The sequence below is a fragment of the Nothoprocta perdicaria genome, unplaced genomic scaffold (assembly GCF_003342845.1).
Source record: "Nothoprocta perdicaria isolate Ctin4 unplaced genomic scaffold, notPer1 scaffold_157, whole genome shotgun sequence".
Classification (NCBI taxonomy): domain Eukaryota; kingdom Metazoa; phylum Chordata; class Aves; order Tinamiformes; family Tinamidae; genus Nothoprocta; species Nothoprocta perdicaria.
The window spans coordinates 676,258-699,248 of NW_020454727.1; the positions used below are offsets into that span (position 1 = coordinate 676,258).

A 22,991-nucleotide genomic window follows, 5' to 3' on the forward strand; every position below is an offset into this window, starting at 1 on the left:
CAAATTCTTGCTGTTGTTGCTATGTTTTTGTGTCCTGCTTCAYCTCTGGTTATTTATTTCTTGATTATACTTGTCCTTTTTTTTAACATATATGCAGTTATARTGTCTGTTTTTGTTTGCTGGGTGCACTTGATAACACGGATCTGGTTATTCTAATGACATCTCAGACTCTGCTGCTTCAGATTTATGGCAGAATTTTAAGAAATAATCTTTCCAAGACTGGGAAGGTTATCTTGGGCATTGCTAAATATCCAGGGCCTCCTCTTGACTGGTGCAGGGTGCTCCCAAGCCATGGATGGTGGGGAAAGGTTTCCAGTGCTTTGCTCAGTCAGACCTTCAGCAGTTGCCATCTCAGGTTATGCATTTGTTTGGCTCCAGAGCCTTCTTTCTCCTTCTTCTCCACCCTTTTATCCTTAGGTTTTTCTAAGAAAGGTATCTGGTAAGTAGCTTCTGCACTTCCCTTTAATGGAACTAAGAGGAYATTGGTGCTCACGCTGTCATGGAAAGTCAGCAGGAATTGGGTGCCTGTCCCTCCAAACAGCCTGCATTGGCCCTTCCCTGCTGGGGAAGGCAATAGGAGGAGCTGTAGGTGAGGGGTTTTAGTGACCCATCCTCTGTGCTGGCTCAGAAACAGCGCTCAGAGCTTGCCGACCTCCCTGCAGAGTGATTTCCAGCACTGCATTCAGCAGCAGAGCCGCAAAGGAGCGAGCCCGTGGTTGCACCGTGCAGGCAGGGCTGGCTCGGCTGCCCGCGCAGGCGGCGTCTGCTCCGCTCTGCAGCGCGGCTTCGTCTCRCAAACGGGACGTGCTCTGGGTGTCCCTGCTCGAGCAGGAAGGGTGGACTAGATGAGCTCTGGAGGGCCCTTCCAACCTCAACCATTCTGTGATGCTGTGTGATTCTGTGAAAACAGCTGCCCTCAGGAGCTGCATGAAGCCTCTGCTTGGAGCTGGTGGGACCAACCTGTACAACTGTCCAAGTTAAAAAATAAAACTTCTAGGCAAAGCTGCCTGGCACAGCTCTCCACCAAAGCGGGGCTGTCAGATGACAGCAGGCTCGAGCATTAGTCCTGGCTGAAGTCTGCTCAGCTGCGGAGGCTCCATGTGAAGCTTAGGTCCCTTGAGTTCAGATTCTTCCTGTTGTATTGAAATCCCCGTGGAGTCTTTGGGTGAATTCGGTTGGGTTTGGGGCAGGGGGGTGTTTTTTGCTTTCCCTCCACTCTGCCCACGGGAGCTGCTGGACATGGARGAGCCGGTGGGAATCAGCCCCTTCCCTCCCATAAATACTCCCTCCCTGAGCCTTGCCCATGCTGAGGAACGTGGGCACATTGGCTTTCCTTCCCAAAGAAGCTGTATCTACAACAACCGTATCATTTACACTTCTCTCACTGGAGATTTAATCAATAATGTGACACTAAGCTGGAATTGTTTGGTTTTTCTGTTTTGCCTAGTTTCTTCCAGGGCTGGGAGTTAATAGTCGTAGCACATGTGAGCTCCATCCATATCTGTAGTATAATCATGTACTTATAATACATAAAACATTTGCTAGCCTGTTGAATTATTTATGTAGTATGTATTTTAGCTGAGGTTTTACAGGGATGGAGCCTTCTGAGGTAAAAGAGCCAGTTTTCCCCCATGCAGTTACGTGCTGCAGACCTGTGCATGCTGCTAGCGCGAGCGCTTGGTGGGGGCTCCGCTCTATCTTGCAGACCAGAAGAATTTGTGGGTTTAATCCTTAATCTTTTTGGCCAGGTCAGCATACARCACCTGTACACTCTGGTAATTCCAAGAAAGCCTTTAGGGAGTTTCCCYCGGCACTGTCCATGGCACTAACGGGCTGAGGGGCACGGGCAGAGCCGGCAGCGCTCGGGGTACTGGAGAGTCTTGACCAATGACCATCCCAACGTGCAGAGTCAGGGAGTTCGGAGAAGGGTACGAATCTCTTCTTCCTACCGGGATATGTGTCCAGCCCGGCACTCCCAGACAGCAATCCAATCCATAGCAGCCCAAGGGGAAGGGAAGGCAAGAAATGGATACTCTTTCTCGCTCGGAAAGCAAGCGAAGCGCCGATGCTCATGGCCTTGCCGCGATGTTCCTCTTTCCGCCAGGTGGGCTGCAGATCGAGAGCAGCGAGGAGACGGACCAGGGGAAGTACGAGTGCGTGGCCAGCAACAGCGCGGGCGTGCGCTACTCCTCCCCCGCTAACCTTTACGTGAGAGGTAGGGAGCGCGTCGGCCCCGACAAGTGCCACGTCCCCCGCGGGGCGCCCGTGTCCTCGCGGCCCCGGCCCGGCGCGCAGGGACCCCCCTCCGGCTCGCCCGGAGCTGCGGCGCCAGGGCAGCAGGACGGATCCTCCGCGCCCTGTCCCGAGCGCACTCCCCATGTGGGGACCGGGGAGCTTCTCCCGTGGATCTCCCCGGCTTGCCCTGCGCCAGCGGGTTCTTGTCCCCGGTGCCGCCGGCGCGAGTGCTGGCCGTGAAGGTGGCCAGCTCCGGCTCCATGGCCGGGACGTGCCCCGTGCCCGGGTGCTGTGGGGAACAAGTGACAGGGGGCCTGGCTGCTGCCACGGGACCCCTCGATGTTCCAGTGCCCGGCGTGGCAGCTGCCTTCCCTCTTACCCCATTCGTCCCTCTCTGACCTGTTATATTTTGTGCATAGCTTTGATTTAATATCTTTCCACAGCAAAAACAAAAAAAAAACCCCAAAACACACCCTTTTGCTAGCGAGAGAGCAGGGCTGGCCTTCCTCACTAAAAAAAAAAATACTATTAGGAGGAAAAAGAAACCTTGCATCCCAGCAAACTAATTCCCATTTCCATCCCATCGGCAGAGGAAGCGCCTCCCACCTACACTCACGTGAATTCTGCAGCCGGGTGCAGAGCCATGCTCCTGTGTGCACTCCTTTCTCTCTCTCTTTCTCTCTCGCTCGTGTCTCACGCTCRCTAAATCACATGCACATGGAGAGAAGGCTTTTAATAATTGAACGTCTCCAAGCTAAATTTTTAAATAGCCTTTTGTGGCCAGCTGGAAAATTGCGTTTGAAAATTGCCCTCTTGCCCAGGCCTCGAAATTTTCCTTTGGGGAATGCGAATCTGGATGTGACGCCACTAATTCAGGGCTGAATCCTTGGCAGACAACTTAGCTGGAATGTTTGGGATCTTTTTTTTTTTTTTTTTTTTTTGAAAAAAAAAGAGAGAGAAAAATGGGGATTTTTCATTATACTGTTATTCCTCCTCTTTTCTGGCCACTGGGAAACGATGCAGGGGACAAATCTGCGGCCGTGGGGTCACTCGCCTGCACGCCTGGGCTCGCTTGGCTCCCAGGGGGCCAGCCCAGCTCCTAGCCCAGCTTGCCCCATAACCAGCCCCGAGCGGGGGGCGAGAGCAGGCAGAAAAACCGCCGCGYGAGCCAGCTCGGCCTGAGCCTTGGGTGTTTTCATGCTGTTTAATTCCTTGTTTTCTTTGTGTGTTGATATCGTGAAAAGGTAACAAAGTTCGGGAATGGGTTTGCTTGGGGCGGGGGGGGGGGGGGGGGCGGGGAAGTTCATGCACATTTTTTCTTCCCGTTTCTTTTCCTTTTTTTTTTTCTTTTCTTTTTTTCCCGTTTTGTTTCTGAAGAGTCTCGAACACTCTTGTGTTTCCAATTGACTTGTTTCTCCCATAACATGCTTGTCTCTATAGAGCACCTGGGATAGGAGTTGTAAGTTTTAACCTTGCAAAGGAAAAAAAAAAAATGGTTTGCTTTTTCGTTTTGGTTTTTTGTTTTTGTGATTTGATTTGTTTTTTTTTTTTTCCTTTTCTTTTCCTCTTCCAATGATTTCTTTTTCCTTATTCGGTGCCGCTGCGGAGGTAGCGCAAGCAGGGCCGGGCGCGGGGCTGGGGGAGCCCGGGCCGGGGGAGCGGGCGGCCGCTTCGGGGGCTCCTCGGCCCCAGCTTTTCCCAACCCGGTTTCGGCTCCCCCTTCTCCAAAGAGCAGCCCACGGGGCACTTCCTCGGCAGGGTTGGCACCTCTCACGGGTGCTGATTCTCCATTCGGGCTGCTCACAGTCCTCTGGTTGCCCTTAAACCAAAGGTACCCAGCTGGACGGGAGGGGGAACGTTAGGAAGACATTTAAAAAAAAAAAAAAAAAACAAGGGTCGTTACTATCTTCTTTTCTTTTTATTCCTTTCTTTTTATTTTGGTTAAGAGAAAAAAAGAAAAAGCAATCAATTTGCAGCTGACAGCCTTGAGAAGGCCTTTTTTTACTCTCTCTGTGTTTCCCCTATTTTTCTCTTCTCCTCATGTCATTGTGTTCCGCATCAAACCCCCTTAACATCCCTCAGAGCTACGAGAAGGTTGGTGTGGTTTTTTTCTTTTTTACTTTCTTTACCCACATTTTTACATTCTTAAGAGAAAAAAAATTTTAAAAATTATATATTAAAAAAAAAAAAAGAAAACGAGAAAAAGCAAGAAATCTTTAAGATGAGCGAGACCCGCCCGTTCCCGGGTCTCGCCGAGATGAGTTGAGTTGCATTGTGGGCCTCTCTATGCATCCTTTGGTAATGTTGCTGAGTTCTTGCACTTTTTTGTCGTCATGGTTACCTTGCCGTTTGGACATTGGGCCTGATGCATGATAGGAGAATGTAACAATCTTCTTTGCATGCTGGTTTTTTAAATTACTTATGACTTTATTTTTTCTTTTTCGATATCTAAATATGTCTACTTTTGGATTTCTTTGACGATTCTGGTTGATTTTGAAGTGGATTTTCCTCTTCTTTTTTGAGTTCAATTTTTTTTTTTTTTGTTTCCGATTTGTTGGTTCCGTTGGGTTTTTTGCTTTCTCTTGGTTTTCTCCTTTGGTTATGCTGTGCTGTAGTCTCCCCCCAACCGCATTGTGAGAAGCCAGTGTTCCTGCCCCCCCGGTGGTAACTGAGCCCCCCAGGAGGAGAGGAGTCACACAGCTCTAACGCCTGTCCCGGGAAGCCCTGCTCTTTGGGACGAGCCTTTGTGCTGGGGAGGGCGGCGGGAGGGAGCCGGCGAGCGGAAAAGATGCTCCGAGAGCCGGGACGCGGGAGCGGAGCAGCCCCCCTCCCGTCCTTCCCRCCCCGTCCCTTGCAGCCGCTGTCAAGCCCGCAAATCCGCCCTGGAATCCCTAATCCCGGCTCCCAGTGGCTTCCCGGCATCTCCCGCCGCTGGGAGCGGATCTGCCCTCCTCGGCACGGGAGCTTCCCGCCGTGTCCTGCCCCGACCGCCACCGTCCTTCCCCTGTCAGCGCCAAGTTGGAGCCCGCACGGGCCTCGCGCCACCCGCAAGTCCCCTTGGAGCTGAAAACGCCCCTTTTCCCTCCCCTCCATCCCGTGCATCCCTGTGCAGCTTCCCTTACATCCCCTTGCTTGGCAGCAGGCGGGATTTGGGCCGGGCCTTGGCCGTGCCCTGGGTGCTCGGCGCTTCCGCCCTTTCCCGGCGTGAATTCCCTGCCCTGCGGCCCCACTGCTCCCTGCTCCACCAAAGGAGTGGCTTTCCTAGCGAACAGGTATTAAAGCTGTGTGATGGTTGAGAAATCCAGTGCAGTATTGACACAGTATCTGTCTCTTTCTCTCTCTCGCTCTCTCTTTCTCTCTGTCTGTCTTTCTCTTTTTCTTAAAATGCTGAGATTTCAGTGCTTGGACCCTCAGTGCTGGTATCCCCCCCTCCTCCTTCAAATCTCTCCCCCTCTCCCCGTAGGCACAAGGGACCACTCCAGAATGCTGCGCTGCTGCCAGGGTCTTGCTGAGGGGGCTTTGGCTCTTCCACCTTTCGCCTGATGTCAACGGTAGCCCAAAGCCCCCGCCCCAAGGCTCTGTTGAAAGAAAAATTAGATAGAAAGAAGGAAAATAAGACTTTTTTTTCTGCTTAAAAAGAGCAGGAGAGAAGGAAGAGTGTTTGCAATGAGGTGTTCCCATCCCACCTCCCTCCTGCCTAGGACTAAAGGTGATAATCACCACTAATTACAGGATTTTCCATCATGAATAGGAGTTTCAATTTCAGGATTTAGGTGCAATTAAAAAGGGATTTATATGCCATTTATTTTTTTTTGATTTGTTTATTTTACCTCTTATAAAATGTTTCTAACGTATCCAGGCTGCTGCGCGTATCTCTTGTGATCTGAGAAGGTCTGGAGATTAAATTCCTCTTTAAGAGCCAATAAAAATAACAATCATATYTGCAACAATAAACTAAAGCTAAATTGGATATAGTCATCATAGGCYGAGATGACACTGGGTGAGGAAATAAGAGATTTGGTACCCATTGAAAAAATCTCCTCTGGTTTGAGAGGAGCTCTGGGCATGGTCTTGAAATCATTGGCCAAGTGTTTCTTTTGCGTATTAGCACAGATCAGATCATGCCGTGGTCCAAGATAAGCRAGTTGCAGGGAATTTCCAAGGCCAAAAGGCAGGAGCCTCTCTGTGGAGACCTGCAGAGCAGGTGAGGAGCCGGCAAGCTGAGTCCTGCCAACCACCTGGAGCCCTGCAGAAGCTTCCAATTAACCCCTGTCCAGGTTTTGTGTGGAGTGAGTGAAAAGAAGGACACGGTGCCAGCAGGCAAAGCAGCACATCTGCAGACGGGGATGCTGATTTTTCTCAGAAATCTCCCTGGATGCCCCTAGGATGTCGCTAGGGACCCAAGGACAGTCGTCCTTCTGGCCAGCAGTGRTTGCAGCGAAGGGTCATTTGCAGTCCTGCCAATGCCCAAATGTCTTTCCTGCTGTTGGGCATCAAGAGGTTTGTCCCTGGCACTGGTTTGCTCAGAGCAGGGCAAGGGGAAGCTCTTAGACCCGAGCGGCTGGTGCATGGCTCCTGGGCAGAGCTCCAGGACCTTCTCCCAGGATGGAGGAGAATCTTCTTGGCCCCCTTTAACAGGCTTTGAGCCTTGCCCAAAAGGGCTGAATGCTGCCTGCACTTTGGGGCATAAAAGCAGGTTAAAAAAGGYGAATAAAATGCCCAAGTAGTGTGTCCAAGACCTCAGCTTCAAAATATATTAAAATGTGACTAGCTTAATAAAATTTAGCCCATAGTCTTCTGCTGGGTTAGGTTTGGGTTATGTGTAGTCTGGCCGTTAACCCCGAGCTGCTGGTTGCTCAGCCCGTCCCTTCGCAGACGAGCAGGACGGTGCTGCAAGCACTTGTAGTGCCTTTCAGAAGTTAAAAAGGGATTATTTCAGTTGCTCTGTAGACTGAACAAATAGAAGGTCAAAAAGAAAAAAAAATAGCTATTTTAAAGCCCTATAGGAACTATTCAGAATAGTCTCCATAAATTCTTTAATGGAGGAGAAGAACCACCACTAGCTCATAGAGCATCCCCTGAAATGCCATTTTCTGGGCCCTGGAGTTCTGGACAGGAGAGGTCGGTGACAAGAGGTGACAACTGGAGCATTAGGTGAGCGCTGCCGGGGGTGGGGAAGTGCCCTGTCCCCTTTGGGGTGTCCTCAGCTCTGAAATTCTAGTTCAAAAACAAAGCAAACAGACAATTTTGCTGTGTTTCTGCAGAAGGATTTCTCAAGGGTATCAGGAAATGGGTACAAAAAGCCACCCCCCCAAAAAAAAATCAAAATACAAAATATATATCTATGTATATCTCTCTGTAGAGGGCACTTTGCAGGAACACTGTGCTGTACTGATCTCGAAATCTCTGCCTGCCTGTGTCTCTTACACCTTTTGCATCGCTGTTCTCTTTGTTTTAGGGGAAAAAATTAGATTACACCTTGTCAAATTAAACTAGCAAAATTACAAAGCGAAGCCTGTGTTTAATGTTACAGAGCTGCTTGGAAAACAATTGGCTTTAGATGATTTTATGTACAATCCTGCAAAAAGCACCAGGAAAAAAAAAAATTACCAAAGACCAGAGATGTTGAGCCAGGCTGTCACTCGGCTAATGGGTTTATTTAAGTGGCAAAGTCACGATTGGGAAGGAAATGGATTTCCTGCAGAGCAAACCCAAGCCTTGGTCTCATTCCTTATTTATCTCTCTGTTTACTTATGCATTTTCATTTACTGCGGAGGAAATTAGGAGGGAGATGGGCCCGAGGAGGGAAGTATCTCGTCCTCTGGAGGGACGGAGGTCGGAAATCCAGACCCGAGCAGCGCCTGGCCCCAGCGGAACGAACTGCCGATTGGAATGGGAGTGGGAGAAGGCAGAGGACGGCGCAGGGGCAGGGACTGACCACCTTTTCGGAGGGGAGGACAGGTGTAATCTAAGCTTCACTAATAACGTAGAGGCTGCACATTATTTTGGCACCCTTTTTCCTACCCCCTCCTCATTTTGGAGCAAGACGGAATGACTCCTGTCTCACCAAAATGGCCAATAATGTCCGCCTTCTCACCTCATTTGGAGCAGCAGCTTGCTGAGTGTCAAAATGTTTAATACCATTTGGTTTTGTTTGGTGCTTTCAACCAGTCACTTCACTTTCTTTTCTTTCCTTTCTTTCGTTCCTTTCCAAATAATTTCTTCTTTATGATGTAAAGCGTATTTCTCTTTTAGTTGGTTTAACGTGAATCGGGGTTTGAAGTGACGGGTTCCTGTCTCATCCGTGCTCCTTTCCCCACCTCACCTCTCCAACGTCTCTCTCCCTGAGTTAATCTGGAAGGGGCCTAAAAATGGAAGCGGAGGGTTTCCGCAGCGCAAACTGCTTGGTCGGTCCTCAGATTTCTCTCACTAGCAGCATCCTGGGAACACATTTTAAGGATGGATTCTAGTGTAGCAAAAGTCAACCCTGGATCTTCCAGTGTCTCTTCCGACCAGGTCTGTAAATGTGTCCCTTTCCAAAACGTGTCTCACGGCGTGGCCCTGGCTCTCGGTGGCGTGGAGCGGTGGTGGTGGGGAGCCCTAGGGATGCTGATTGGCACCGGCCCCTTGGGAAGCTTTAATCACTGGAAATGCCACTCGCAGAACACAAAGCAGGTTAATCTCTCTGYGTCCCGGAGCAGCAACAAAACCAACTGGCTTTACAAGGGTAGGGAAAATTACGGAGCTGCTCCGTTCCTAATGAATGTCATGTCAGGCAGATTTGGGGCAGGGATTTGCCTGAGCAGAATGTTTCTCCAGCAAAAAACACCGCAGACATTTGCAAGGAACTGCCCTTAAATCATCCTGATTTGGGGACGATTTGGGGACAAAATGGCCTCTCAGCACCGAACTGATTCCCATTGTGAATACCCAGCTACTGTTCCGAAACGTGGCTCTCTTGGTATCCTCGTTTGAGAAAAGCTCCTGGGCATTTTTTGGCTGTTTGGGTGTCTGCGTGTGCTTGTATGGGGTGGGAGCGTGGGCCCGTGAACACCATGAGGTTCCCCTCGGACAGCGGGTCTCAAAAATTCGGTCAAAGCCCTCGTGGAGACTCAGGCAAGGGGCTTCCTGGACCAGCAGGAGCTGGGTGGTTTTGTCTGGCCAGGCTCTCCTCAGCAGAAGTGAGAAAGAAGCCCATGGAGGTGTTGGCTGAGTGGGYGTTCAGGATAGTTCTGTTCTCAGTTCTGCTCGGGCAGAGTCTCCCCTTGCAAACCTGCTCTGCAGCTCGCCCAGGGTTGTAAAAGCGGCGTGAAATAGTAAAGGGCAGTGCAGGAGCCGCTCGGTAAGAACAGGCCGTGCTGCAGGCTGCCCTGAAGCCAGCAAATACCTGGCGCTGCAGGCGCCCCTGCGAGGAGGACGGGCCGTGGAGCAGGCCCAGGCCAAGGGCGGCAGCTGTTCGGCTCCGCTCTGCCCGGCTCCGCGGCATTCYCCACGTTCCGGCTTGGGAAAGCGCCACGGCACGGGCGTGAAGAGCAGCCCTGGGGCCCTGCGATCTGGAGGTGCTATCCCTGCTACCCTCAAGCCTTTCCTCCGAGGATGCTTCCAGAACAGGGATGCCCTGGCCAGGCACTCCRAGCGCTCCGGCTTTGAATGTCGGAGGTGCCGTCGCCTCCCGGCCCGGTGTGCAGCTRTCTGCCCTGTGTGCACGTGTGAGCCCGGAGCCTTTCTGAAACCAGGATGCTCGGCCGAAATGCGGCCGCCCTTGCGCTGTTACGTGATGACTGTCCCGAATCCAAGTTGCCACATCCAGGCGCTCTCCCGGGCTGGCACCCGCATGTGCCGCCTGCTCCCCGGCTCCGTGTTCTGTGAGCGGCTCCTTCCCGTCCCCGAATCGCTGCCACGGGCAGCAGGCTGCTCCCTTCAGACTCCGATTCTCAGCGCTCCACCWTACATCGAATAGTGCTTTTCAGTTAATGAATTCTAGTTTGGTTGGGTTTTGTTCTTTTTTTTCCTTTTCTTTTCCCTTTTCTTTTTTCCTTTTTTTTTCCCCGTTTGCTTTTATTTCGTTGCGATTAGCCTCGGTTTGAATTACTTGTCTTGTTCCGTTCCCATGACAACTCGGTGTTTGCATCCCACCCGCCGGTGTTTGGTGCTGTCGATGCTGTTTGCTGGCCGGCTCTTGCCCGGCGCCCGTCTCCCCATCTCTCCTCACCCTTCCCACCTTGCCTCCCCTCTCCGGAAGKTCTCACACCAGCAGAGTCATCCCCCCCGTCCCCGGATCTGTCTGCATGGTGACCCCCCCACTTGTTTCTTTCCAACTTCTCTCCATCCTGTCTCAGACTGTGACTGCCGTGGTCTTCCCGGGGCTCCATTTCCTGCAACACGGCGCCTCCCGGAGCAGGGAGCGGGCGGCAGGGACGTGTGCTCTGGAGCCAGGGCTGCTGGTGCCGTCCGTGCACCATTCCCCAAGGAGAAATTTGTCTCGTGCCTTTGGTGTTGGGATGAGTCTGTAGCCTGGCCCTCCGCGCTCCCTTCCCGTGCATGGTGCATGCAGGAATTCCCTTCCTACGTCTCTGAGCTCCTCAACCCTGGATGTCTTCCTCACGTCTCAGCACTGGTAACTGTAGGAGAGGACGTGATGGCACCAGAGGAAGGGCACACGGTGCAAGGGAGGCTTTGGAAGCCTCTGGGAGAGGGCAGAGGCCCCATTTGACTTTCATTCTGCAAAGCCTGCGTCTCTCCTGGCAGCAGGTTTCCCATCTTGAAGGATCCAAAAGTTTGAGCAGCCAGGCGAGTGGGATGGGATGTAAATACCAGGAATAAAAGAGGATATCAGCTCCAGGGGACGTAGGAAGGACCAGGGAAGCAGGATCGCAGGCTCTGCTCTGGTCTCCTCGCATGGGTTTCGCATGGATCCCCTTGTCACTGCCCTTAGCAAGGCTGTTCAGGGAGAAGCTTCCTGGGAGGAGGACAGTGGGATTTGTCCTCGGGATTTGTGAGGCCCCCAGTGCTACTGATGCTCCTGCCTCCTTGCTCACCTGGCCCCAGGGCTTCCCGCATGGCCATCCCTGAGCCTGGATGGATTCCCTGAACCTGCATGGATTCCCTGAGCTTGAATAGATTCCCCGAACCTGGATGGATTCCCTGAGCCTGGATGGATTCCCTGAGCCTGTGCGATTCCCTCGCTCCTCCCTGCCTTGCCTGCCTCTTCCCCGCATCCGCAGCCTCCAGTCCGTGCTCGTGGCATGAGACCTTGTCCCCGGCTCCCTGCATGGTGGGAGCAGAGCTCTCTGCCCCCTGCCTTCCCTCCCGCCTCCCTTCCCCTGCTTCAGCGCCCAGGGAAGAGCACCCGCCTCGGCCAGCCCTGCTGGGTCAGCAAATGGAGCCAAGGAAACCGCGGCCTCCCCTCTGCGTCCATGTTCTTCCTGTGTAAGGTCTGGGAGCTGCATCCACCTCTCTGCTAAGGAGATGCACAGAACATGTCACTGTTTTCTCGACGGTCAATTTCATTACCTTGTTTTTCTTATTAATTCTATTCTATTTATTATTCCGCCAGGGCTGAGATGTGACAATGTGAGCCACCACATTGGGTCACATCAGCTAGAAAAAGTATGCAGCATTAAAGTGGGTTTCCCCCTCCCCTCCCTCTCTTTCTCTCTCTTCTTTCCCCCTGCCCCTCCTCGTCCTCCTCTCCTTGTCTTCCCTTCTTTCTCTGTCGCTCTCTTTCTATTCAGTCTCCACGTGGGCATTTGCTAGCCGCCCATAAATAATATTTCTCTGCATTTTCCTTTCTCTCTCTTTCTCTTTCTCTCTTTTCTCTCTCTTTTTTTACCTCTTTTGCATGATGTTTGTGACTCTGAGAGCTGCATCTATCGATGGAACCGTGTCAGATCTTAAAGAGGCTTCGTTAGGGTTTCTATACCCGAAAACCACAAAAATTTCATTAGAGTTTCTCATCTTTTCCACACTCTCTCTCGCTCCAGGGGGACCACATCCCCCTGGACGGTTCTCGCAYGCACAGCCACTAAATTGTTGTCCCGCTCCGGGGCCTCCCTCTCCCCCCTTCTTGTGTTTTTGCCTCCTCACCCCGTCGCGGGGTCCCTCGAGCGCTGGGCAGGGTGCTACTTCTCTCCTTGTTGGAGACGCTGGGGCAAATCCAGACCCGGACCTTTCCAACAAGGCCAAACCTGGAGAAGTGCCCACCTGCGCCCAAGCCTTCTCCTTGGCACCACCCCGGGGCACCCACCTCGGAGCCCTTGCAGCCGGGTTGGTGCACGTGGGAGAAGRTGCGGAGGGAGGATGAGCCCATGGAGCAGGGGAGGAGCGGGCGCCCCGGGGCGCGGAGCGGGGAGCTGGGGGCCCCAGCGGCCGAGGAGGAGGTTTTCGACGCCCGCCATGCCAGCTCGTGCCACTAAAGATGAGAAATTGCTAATAAATTTTTGTGTATTTATCTGTGCTGTGATGGGTCTAATCTTGATCAATGGAACCCTGTTGCTATGAAATATCGCTTTTATGTCTCTATTCTATATATTGTTTGTGAAGTAAACATTTATTTAAAGTTTGATTTTTTTGATTTTTGATTTTTTAATTTATTTTGTTTYGTTTTGTTTTTAATGAAGGAAGAAAATAAATGATAACAAACCCCATCTGTATTTAAATTATCTTTTACTCTTTTTTCTTTTTCTCCCTTTTCTTCTTTTTTTCCTTTCTCTCTTTTGTTCTCCTTCGTTCTTTTGTTTTCCGTTTCCGTTCTGTTCTGTTTTGTTTTTTTGTTACCTCTGTGCGTCTCGTCCACAGTTCGCCGCGTGGCCCCTCGCTTCTCCATCCTACCCGTCAGCCACGAGATCATGCCCGGGGGCAACGTCAACATCACCTGCGTGGCGGTGGGTTCGCCCATGCCCTACGTCAAGTGGATGCAGGGAGCGGAGGACCTGACGCCCGAGGATGACATGCCCGTGGGCCGCAATGTCCTGGAGCTCACGGACGTCAAGGACTCCGCCAACTACACGTGTGTGGCCATGTCCAGTCTGGGAGTCATAGAAGCCGTTGCCCAGATCACGGTGAAATGTAAGGGAGTGTGAGCAGGGCTGTGCGGCCGTGCATGCGAGCTGGGGCGCGGGCGGCCGCGCGCACGGGGCGCCCGCTGCGTGCACGGCCCTGGCAGAGCGTCTGAGCACGCGTGGGCATGTGTCGTGTCTCTGCACGCGGGCGTCCGTGGGTATGTGGTCCTGGCCCCTCTGGTGCATGCATGGATGTGTCGCCGTGTGGCTGGGTTTGAGCAGTGAGTAGCCACCCGTGTTTGTGTCTCTCGGGGGCTGCATGGGGTGAGCCTGGGACTGCCTGGTCCTGCGCCTGGAGCACAGTTCTGCATGGGAAAAGGGAGACGTGCATGAGTGTGGTGCATGGGAGCAGGAGCTCCGTGGCTGGATGGGCATGTGGGTGCCTGGCTGCACGCGTGCAAGTCCGTGTTCTCACAAGCCTGTGTGTCCGTGCATAGGGATGTGAGCATGAGCAGGAGGACACGCGTGTGTACTGTGAGTGCTGGGACTGTGCATGTGTCTGGGGCTCCCCTGCACAAAGAAGTGCTCAGTGAASGAGAAGCTGGTGGCTTGAGATCCTCCCTTGCCCTGGAGCCTAATCCTTGTGTTACGCTGGAGCCTGTGATTCCGAGCCCTGCACGTGTGTGTGTGTCCTGGGACCCAGGGCCGCCTGGGCCATCTGCGAGCGGCCTTGGATGGCCCGAACGTGCCTGCCATCCTGCTGCSAGGCTAGGGCCGCGCCGAGCCCGGCATGCGCCCCGCGGTAGAGCGTAGCGCGGCCGCTGTTGCCTCAGCAAGATGGGGAGTAACCCCAGGCGCCAGCTAGCGATTCCCAGGAGGAGCCCGGGTGCAGCCTTCAACCTATTGTGTCCTCAGCAGGGGAGTATTAAAACCCAAGCGGGATGCCCCTGTGGTTGGGTGAGTGGAGAGCTCTCGGCGAGAGCTGGTGTCTGCTCTGAGGGCCGGTGCTGCCCGTAAGGGCCTGGGGGGGAGACGGGGTGGGGAAGGATGGGGGGAGAGGAGGAGGAATGCTCTGGAGAAGGGGTGGGTGAAAGCAAAATAGATCCTTTTATACCAGCGCCTCTGAGTAAGGGAGTTCTGACAATAGCAATGAATAGGCACTATTGAATCTTGACGTGAAACTGAGCTGTTTGCACAGGGAGTGGGCTCATGTGGCAGCGAAAGATGCCTGGGGCTCGATTGGGTTCTTTTTTTCCTTTTTCCTTGTCTTATATTATTAATATAAAAAGCCATTATCTGAGATACACTGCATCTGCTTCCACCTGTCCTGCRGCCTCAGCTGTGGACTCTTGTCCTGCTGCCTTTCAGCTTTTTGTTTTCTGTTTCCCCCRCGTTCCTGCGTGTACGCATCTGCACTCTTTTCCAGTTGGAAAATGCAATGGGAATGTAAAGCTTTAGAGGAGCTCAAGCCTAGAGGAGAGGAGCTTGGAAGGGTCTGTCGCCCGTATCTCGTAGGAAGGCACGTAAAGCGTGCTGTAAAGGTGCCCGGTGCTTGGCGCGCCGTCCCGGGAAGCTCCCATTAGGAGAAGGACCAAGGGAGGTGAGCGTTAACACGCTGTGGGGCAAGAGAAGCACCTCCACGTGCTTGGGTTTGCTAGTTCTGGAAAGCGCAGTCTGTGCTGCGGAACAGGAGGGCTTCAGCAGGGCCTGCGCCRGGCGCTCAGTGCAGTTTCAGACGTGGTTCCGTGCTCGCAAGCAGCTCTCGGGAAGCTGCTTTTCCCCGCTGCCACGTGAGCCAGCGGACGTTCAGATGAAGCCTCTGCTAACGATTCCAGATGTTTAGCTGAACGCTTCGCCTTTGATGGAGCAGTTTAAGGAGGATAATAGAGTGTATAACTAGGTTCATAATATTTCAGCAGCACTTTACTGAACTGCCTCGCTGTGATTGGTACTGTGCCTCTGGCTCCTAGAGCCCTAACTAGCCCAATTAGGCACCATTTCAGCATATGTTTTTTTTTTAAGTGTCTGTTCTTCCTGATTCTCAGCACTCCCCAAGGCTCCTGGGACGCCGGTGGTGACAGAGACGACAGCAACAAGTATCACCATCACCTGGGACTCTGGGAATCCAGACCCTGTGTCCTACTATGTCATTGAATACAAGTCGAAAAGCCAGGATGGACCGTATCAGATCAAAGAGGACATCACYACCACACGCTACAGCATTGGGGGGCTCAGCCCTAATTCTGAATATGAGATCTGGGTCTCTGCAGTCAACAGCATCGGGCAGGGACCTCCCAGCGAGTCGGTGGTCACCCGCACTGGGGAACAGGCCCCGGCCAGTGCCCCCCGTAATGTGCAGGGCCGAATGCTGAGCAGCACCACCATGATTATCCAGTGGGAGGAACCGGTGGAGCCCAACGGGCAGATCCGGGGCTATCGTGTGTATTACACCATGGAGCCCGATCAACCCGTCAGCAACTGGCAGAAGCACAACGTGGACGACAGCCTCCTGACCACGGTGGGCAGCCTCCTGGAGGATGAAACCTACACGGTCCGGGTGCTGGCCTTCACCTCTGTGGGAGATGGGCCTCTTTCTGACCCCATCCAGGTTAAGACACAACAAGGAGGTGAGCACTARCCTTGGCCGGGCTGGGCTGCAGGAGGGAGAGAGCTGGTGACTCAGAGCATTATCCAGCCACGAGTGCTGTGTCACCAGCACATTTCGTTTTCTTTATTGGCTCAATTGAGTTAGAATAGAAAGAACCTTCTGGGAAGAAGTTTGGTTTGGTGGCTGGAGCCAGAGGACCTGGCATGTGGTCTCTGGTCTCTGTTCTCAGGAGGGTGGCTACTTACGTGGGCAGGGCACACAGTTGTGCAGTGAGGATCCCTTTTTTTTTGCTATATGATGCTTCAAAGTGAGGTAACTTAGTACCTCTGGTTTCACAGCATCTCTTCTAGACCTAAAAACAGTTAGGGCCCAGGGAACGGTGAAGTTTAACTCTTCTTAAAAAGTACCTAGAAACTACCCACTCAGAGCTGAAAGGGGAATGATCCAGTGGCACTGCTCTGCCTTTGGCAGCTCTGGACCGTTTGCTGCCCTTGTCCTGCAGTGGACTCTAACTGTACCTTGTTCTAAAGGAAGAGCCTGCCCTTTTGTAGCATTTTCCTGCTGCTCAGATGCTCTTCACATGCAGGCCTTAAAGAAAATGGAATAGGAGTCTTTGAACTAGCCAAGTAAACGTGGTTCCTCCTGTCTCCCATCTCTACCTCCCGTCTCCCATCCTGTCCCGTGCCACCCTTCTCCGTGCCAGTCCCTGGGCAGCCAATGAACTTCCGAGCAGAAGCCAAGACGGAGACGAGCATCGTGTTGTTGTGGAGCCCTCCCCGGCAGGAGATCATCGTCAAGTACGAGCTCCTCTATAGGGAAGGAGACCACGGCAGGGAGGTGAGCGCGGAGAAGAGCAGCGCGGAGCGTTGATGCCTGCAGGAACGGAGCAGCGCCCGGACCCCCGGGCTCCCTTTTGGTTTCATTTCCATTCCTTTTTCTTCCCCCTCACCCACCGCAGGTGTCGAAGACCTTTGAGCCGACGACCTCGTTCACGGTGGAAGGCCTGAAGCCCAACACTGAGTATGTCTTCCGGCTGGCGGCCCGCTCGGCTCTGGGCCTGGGGGCCTTCACCCCGGAGGTCCGGGAGCGCACCTTGCAGTCTAGTAGGTGTCTCTCCTTTTGCCACCCTTCTCTGAGGGGAAGACAGTGAGGGAGCCGCAGCAGGCGGGCACAGGGGTACGGAGCTGGGGGGCACGCCGAGCTTCCCGCGTCCCGGGTTACTCCGTGGGCTCCTGGGGACCTGCGCCCTCTTTCCCTTGCTGGCGTAGGGAGCCAGAACGCGGGCACAGGGGGCGGTAGGCAAAGGCACCGTCCCCTTGACTCCGTGGGGCAGGCGGGGGGCCGAGKCCCGGCCCTTGGTGCTGAGCATGCTCAGGGAGGACGGCATCCCCACCACGGCGTCTCGACTGCTGTCCGGAAAGGAGCTGTGGAGCAGGGAGATGGCCGGGCAGGCGGGGAGGAAGAGGAGAAGGGAAGGCGGTTAATGAAGGCTCCCGGCGTCCCCGCCGGCCTTCGGCAGTGCAGGCCTCACGTGGCATTTCGCGGGAGACTTGGGCGCCCATGGCAGGAAGGCCGGTTGTCCCGGCCGGCGCCGGCCACCAACCCGTTTGGGCTTGGGCAGAGCTGGAGAGAGGAGTCATGTGGAGGCTGGGGCCAGAGGGGACGTTAATGACACCAGGATGGAGCGAATGCAACCAAAACGTGCTGGTTTTAGTTTAATGGATTGTCTCCCTTCGCTGTTGCCCTGGGGACGATAACCCCAGCCGGCAATATCTCAACCTGGGCTTTTCACAGATCTTTGCTTTTAAACGAGGTGTTTTTTTTCTTTCACTGCATGAGTGGCTGTGGCAGCTGTTCTTTGTGTTTTCTGTCTCCTCTCATCTCTACTAAATCACTGCGCCGCAGTTTGGAGCAGCCGGGAGCAGAACTAACTCACAAATGGCTCTGGGCAGCAGTGCGAGGAGGGCGAGCGCCTGCTCCGTGTCCGAGCCCTTCCCGAGGGCGAGCGGCGGCTCCCAGCCCGCGCCGGCCCTGTCCTGCCGGGTGGCACTTGGTGCTGTGTCCCTCTCCTCTCCCTCTCTCTCCCTCTCCTTCTCTCCCCCCTAGGAGTGAGAAGAAAGGGGATCTCTATCCATCCTTACTGGGTGCATTCTCAGGCCTCCAGTCCCTTCAGAGATAATTTGTTTTCTTCTTTCCTTCAAATGGTTTCCCCCTCTGTTTTTGGTTTGTTTTTATTTTTTCTAACATCTATACGTGCTGAAAGAAAATCCCTTGCTGCAAGCCTGCTGGTTCTGACCCAGTATGGGACTGTCCGAGGGACCACCACAGTGCGGGTGGCGGAAAATGGATTGAAAGGACCTGGAAAACCAGTGGCGTCAAACTTACCCACACTCTGCTTCTGTTTTGCAAGGGGCTTCCCTCCAGAGAGCCACAGGAGCGGGAGGAAAAGAGGCTGCGGGCGCTGGGTTTGAGGACAGCAAGCTGCGAGGGGGGCGCGGGGCCGATGGCAGCAGGGCTCAATGACACCGGGCACGGCCCCGAGGGGCGCAGAGAAGGGCAGCCGGGACAGGGGAAGGCTTTGGGGCGCTCTGAGGCGGCGCAGAGCTGCTCGACACCCGCTTCGTTGCTCTGGCGCCGCTTCCGTAGCTTCGTTAACGCTCTTAAGGACAGCAGCCGTGAGCTGTCGGCGTCCTGTAACACGGTGACACGTTTTTTCCTGGCTGGCTGCTGGAGGAACGAGTCAATTCTCGCCGGTGCGGGCGCCATCCTTCGGCTCACAGACCTTCTGGCTCGGGACAGGCTTTTGTGTCTCCCCTCCGCAGCTCCTTTTCTGTTCRGCTCCTCCTTGGCCCGCTCCATGGCTCTCTCCTCTCTCTGCTCTGCCTGCCTGCATGCTCTCGCAGCCCRCGGAAACCCGCTCCTGCTCTCTCTGTCTGCGTGTCTGTCTCTCGCTGGGCGGTTTCACACCCCGATGGCATCTTGTCTCTGCAGCAAAGCCTTCCTCCTCCTCCTCCTCCTCCTGCTCCTGCTGTGTTCGGTGCTGTCCCCCTGCTCGCTCAGCGGGCCAGCATGCGCCCGCTGCCCTCCCTGCACTGCACCCCCTGCCTCCCTGTACAGCAGGGAGCTCCTCCCGAGCATCATAACCAAAGTAAAATCCATTAAACTAAAGGTAAAGTATCTTTTTCTTCTTGAAGTAGCTGGGTTTTAACTCTTCAAGTACCAGAGACATAGATTGTGAAAATGGCAGAYTCTCAGGGTTGGAGGAAGCTCCTTTTGCCCTTGCTAAATAGCCACGACCTTCCCAGGGCTCCTTAGCATCTCTCCAACTCCGAAATTTCAGGGGGCGACAGGCAGGGGTGGGTGCTGTGAGGCTCCACGTGCAGCGGTGGAGGAGCAGCAGGGATTTCTTACCTTCTGCTCCTTCCTTCAAAAGGGTGTTTCTCCCACCCGCTAGCTCTGCCCTCCTTCCCTTCCCCCTTCCTCGCAGTGCAAGAGGTGAAAGAAACTTTGTGCAAAGTCTATGGTACCTAAAGGGTTAAAAAACATTGTATTGCTCAAGGTCAGTAAGGGTCATTCTTGTGGCTTGGACAGTCAACTTTAAAGCATGTAAAAGATGCGGTGCAGGTGAGTACTGGCTGGTCTCAAGCGGATTCACAAATACAGTCCACCCTGCAGCTGCAGGCTCACGCACACGTGTGTGGGTCCACCCAAGTCCAGAAACATCCCGGAGCCCRTGGGAGGACGGGAAGGGTTCCCAAAGACCACGTCTGCGTGGCGGACATGGAGACCACCAGGCAAAGTCAACCATCTACTCGCTGATGGCTTCTTGCTCTGGCTCCTGCCCCAGTAAAGGGCWCTGCTGCGAGGCGGATGCAGCCCCAGTTTGGGGAGCTTGGCCCTCGCTGATTCTCACCCCACGCGTGCGTGCACGTGGCCCCGGCCTCGCAGGGTGGGCTGGATTGTGAAGGACTCTCCCTGTGCCATGAGCGCCCCAGCCGCGTCTCCAGCGTGGGCGGCCAGCACTTGGTGGCCGTTTTCATCCAGGTGCTGTAGTYGAGAGTGACGGGGAGGGGGCCGGGGTGGGACCTGGGCCTTCGGGCTCTTCCCCCTTCTCCCTCAGCACCTCATTTTGAGCAGAGAAAGAGCAGACGTTTCCCAAAGGAGGCCTCGCTCCAGGGCCTCTCAGTAGGTCTCCATGCTGGAGCGCRGAGGGTGAGTGAGCAAGAAAGCGTCACCACGCGCAGCAGCTGCCACTGCAGCCAAGTGCCAGCGCCAGCTGGAGCTCGGGCTCTGCTCCCCGGGGCTTTCAGAATGAGGTTCAGGATGGAAAGGGTAGGTCGGGTCAGACCCTCTCCGCAGTGGGTTTCKCCGCCGTGGTGGCTATGGCTGGATCGCTAGGCAGGAGAGGAAGCTTTGAGTGCTACCAGCCCCTGACAGGGAGCAAGCTGGAAGTGAACAGCCTCATGCAGACCCTGGAAGACGGCTGAGTCCTTTCCGTACACTGAAAGGGACTTGAGGTTCTTAGGGGATGCGGGAGGAGCAGCGCGGCGGTCCCATTTGAAGGTGGCAGTGCCGCAGCAATCACAGCATGTGGGGAGAGCCATGGGGAGGCAATCCTCAGTGGCTACCTGCCRCCCTGCCCTCCTGACCCTTGTCGGGACCAAAGGGAAGAGATTGGCGTTGAAAATGCCCATTCTTGCAAAAGCTCAGATGCTGAGGGAAGAGAAAAGCAGCCTGCGGGACCTGGTAGCAGAGCTGGCTGCATCTAAAAAACCAGCCACGTGCAGAAACCCACCAGGAGCTTGGTCTGGCCTCGTAGCTCAGTTTCTCTTGCTCTCTCGTAAGAAAGTCTTATAAGTTAGCAGTTGAAGCATGGAAGGTAGGTAAACAGACTGGGAATGTTCTGGAAGGCGTCACTTTTATATCAGTATTATTTTATTATGATTTTCTTTTTGGTATTTTTATTTGAAGTTATCAGCTTGATTTAGCTTTCGTTTTTGAGTTTGTTGCTTTTGGTTTTCTTTGTTTGCCATATTTTGTATCATTTGGCGTGGCTAGCCATGGTCAAGGGCTCTCAGCACTCAGGCTCTGGGATTTCTTAGCGTAAGGTTTTCATTTTGCCATTTAAGTAAAGCTACAGGTTAGTAAGCAAGCTTCAAATGTAGGAGGACAAAGCGCACAATGAACTATTGAGCAGTGTAAGGACCTTCTTCATTCTCACTGCAAAACCTCTTTCCTTCCACTTAATGGAGGCATGTGCRGAACATGTGGCTTGATTTAGAGTTGAGCCCAAACTTCTGTTTGCGAGTCAGGGATGGGATTGAAAGACTTGAAAAGATCATTCCTCCATAAATAGCATTGGTTGATTAAAAAAGCAGTACTGGAATGAAAGTGCCCAGCATTCAAGCCCAGGCTTGCTTTGAGGGCTTCGAGGGATGCCCAAGTTCCTGGCAGGACCTGCARTTTGGCTGTATTAGGTGAGATGGAGTTTGCAGGTTTGCCTTGACAATTCATCATGCTCTTGGCTAAGCTGGAGCGATTAATCGGATTCGGTGATTGAAAGAAGGGAGAGAAGGTCTAGCCTAAGATGGCCCAAAGTGGCCAGTGTTCGTAACGGCTGGCAGGTCACAGAAGCAGCAGGGCTGTTTTGTCTCCCAGACTTGTGACATCTCCTGAGATGAGAGCTGTGGTTTGGGCTGTCTTCGCAGTGTCTCGAGGCAGGGCCACGCAGAATCGCCCCGGGCAGCTTCAGTGAGCACCTACACGAGCCACCAGCACCGGGAAGATGTGGTTTAGCCCTCGCCCACCGTGCAGACCAGCCTGCCGGGGTTGCCTCTGTCTACGCTGGTTGTGTAGTACCAGCTTTTCCAAGGGATCTTGAGAGTTTTCCGGGAGACACTTCCATGGGGTAGGCAGTGAGCGCAATGGCAGTCAGGCCTGCTATAACAGCTGGGAATCCCGGCGGGTCCTGAATCCCTGGAAACCTCCATCCTGGCCCCTTGGCAGACCTTGTCTCCAAACCCTCTTGCCCCGCTCGTTGCCTATTCCAGTCGTTAGCACTCTGGCCTTCAGCCTCCTAGAAGCTGGTGGGCAACTAAGAACTACCCGGAGGTCTCTTAAAAGACCAGTTTAAGCCTCCTGGCCAAAGATTTGTCTTTCCCACTTAATTTACACAGACCCCTCAAGCCAATAGGAGCTGGCCCAGGCCCTGGTTTGGAAAGGAGCCCCGAGTTTGCGAGGCCGCGGTAAAGGCCGGGTGGGGTGGGAGGCCAGAGCAGCAGGACCGCTTGGCTAGCCCGCCCGCCCTGCCACCCTTTGCTTTATCCCATCTGGGTTTTGAGGCCCCGTTTCGCTTCCGTTGCCTTTTTTTTTTTTTTCCGCCTTCCCCTTTTTTTTTTTTTTTCAAGAAAAAAAAAAAAAAGACCACCAACGAAAAGCTCTCTTCTTTTTTAATTTTATCTTCCTGAACCAAACTTTTTRTACGTTTCGTTTTAGATTTTTCGTTGTCATTTTCTTTTTCTTTCTGTTTTTTTTTTTCCTTTTATCTTTCCCATCTTTTGTTTTCTCCCCCCTTCTTCCCTCTCCCCTCCTGAATCTTCCCCCCTCGTAGAACCGTCCGCCCCCCCTCAAGACGTAAAATGCGTCAGCACCAGATCCACCGCCATTCTGGTAAGTTGGCGGCCGCCTCCGGCCGAAAGCCAAAATGGCGTCCTGGCTGGCTACAGCGTCTACTATCGAGCGCTGGACTCGGAGGACTCGGAGCTCAAGGAGGTGAATGATATCCCCCCAACCACCAGTCAGATCCTCCTGGAGTCCCTGGAGAAGTGGACTGAGTATCGCATCACTGTCGTGGCTCATACGGAGGTGGGGCCGGGCCCGGAGAGCTCGCCGGTGGTCGTCCGAACAGATGAAGATGGTAATTGCGCGCTTCCCCGCATGGAGGACGGGGTTCCTTGGGGACGCGGGGTGCTGGTGGGGGGGGTTCCGCCGGCATCGGGATGTCTGGAGTCCCTGTTGGTGGCACGAGGGCAAAGCCCGTTCGGTGCCTCAGCCCGGCCGCCACCAAGCTGGGGAGCAGCATCTGCTGCCATCTCCAAAGGCCCCTTGGAACGTTTTCCTTCACAGTTTTTGCTTGTTTTTTTAAGGGG

At 53.8% G+C, this 22,991-nt stretch overlaps 1 protein-coding gene across 7 annotated transcripts in view; it reads left to right on the forward strand.

Moving 5' to 3' along the window:
- The window catches only part of PTPRS (protein tyrosine phosphatase, receptor type S), a 75,871-nt gene that overhangs the window by 22,616 nt on the left and 30,264 nt on the right, over positions 1 to 22,991 (forward strand). For 4 of the 7 annotated variants that reach the window (XM_026035256.1, XM_026035257.1, XM_026035258.1 and 1 more), the window contains exons 5-10: positions 2,105 to 2,215; positions 13,033 to 13,302; positions 15,281 to 15,862; positions 16,547 to 16,680; positions 16,802 to 16,946; positions 22,454 to 22,759. In XM_026035256.1, the coding sequence (XP_025891041.1) occupies positions 2,105 to 2,215; positions 13,033 to 13,302; positions 15,281 to 15,862; positions 16,547 to 16,680; positions 16,802 to 16,946; positions 22,454 to 22,759 (1,548 nt within the window). The remainder of the gene's footprint in view (positions 1 to 2,104; positions 2,216 to 13,032; positions 13,303 to 15,280; positions 15,863 to 16,546; positions 16,681 to 16,801; positions 16,947 to 22,453; positions 22,760 to 22,991) is intronic. The other 3 variants (XM_026035260.1, XM_026035262.1, XM_026035261.1) reach the window with 1 other exon arrangement.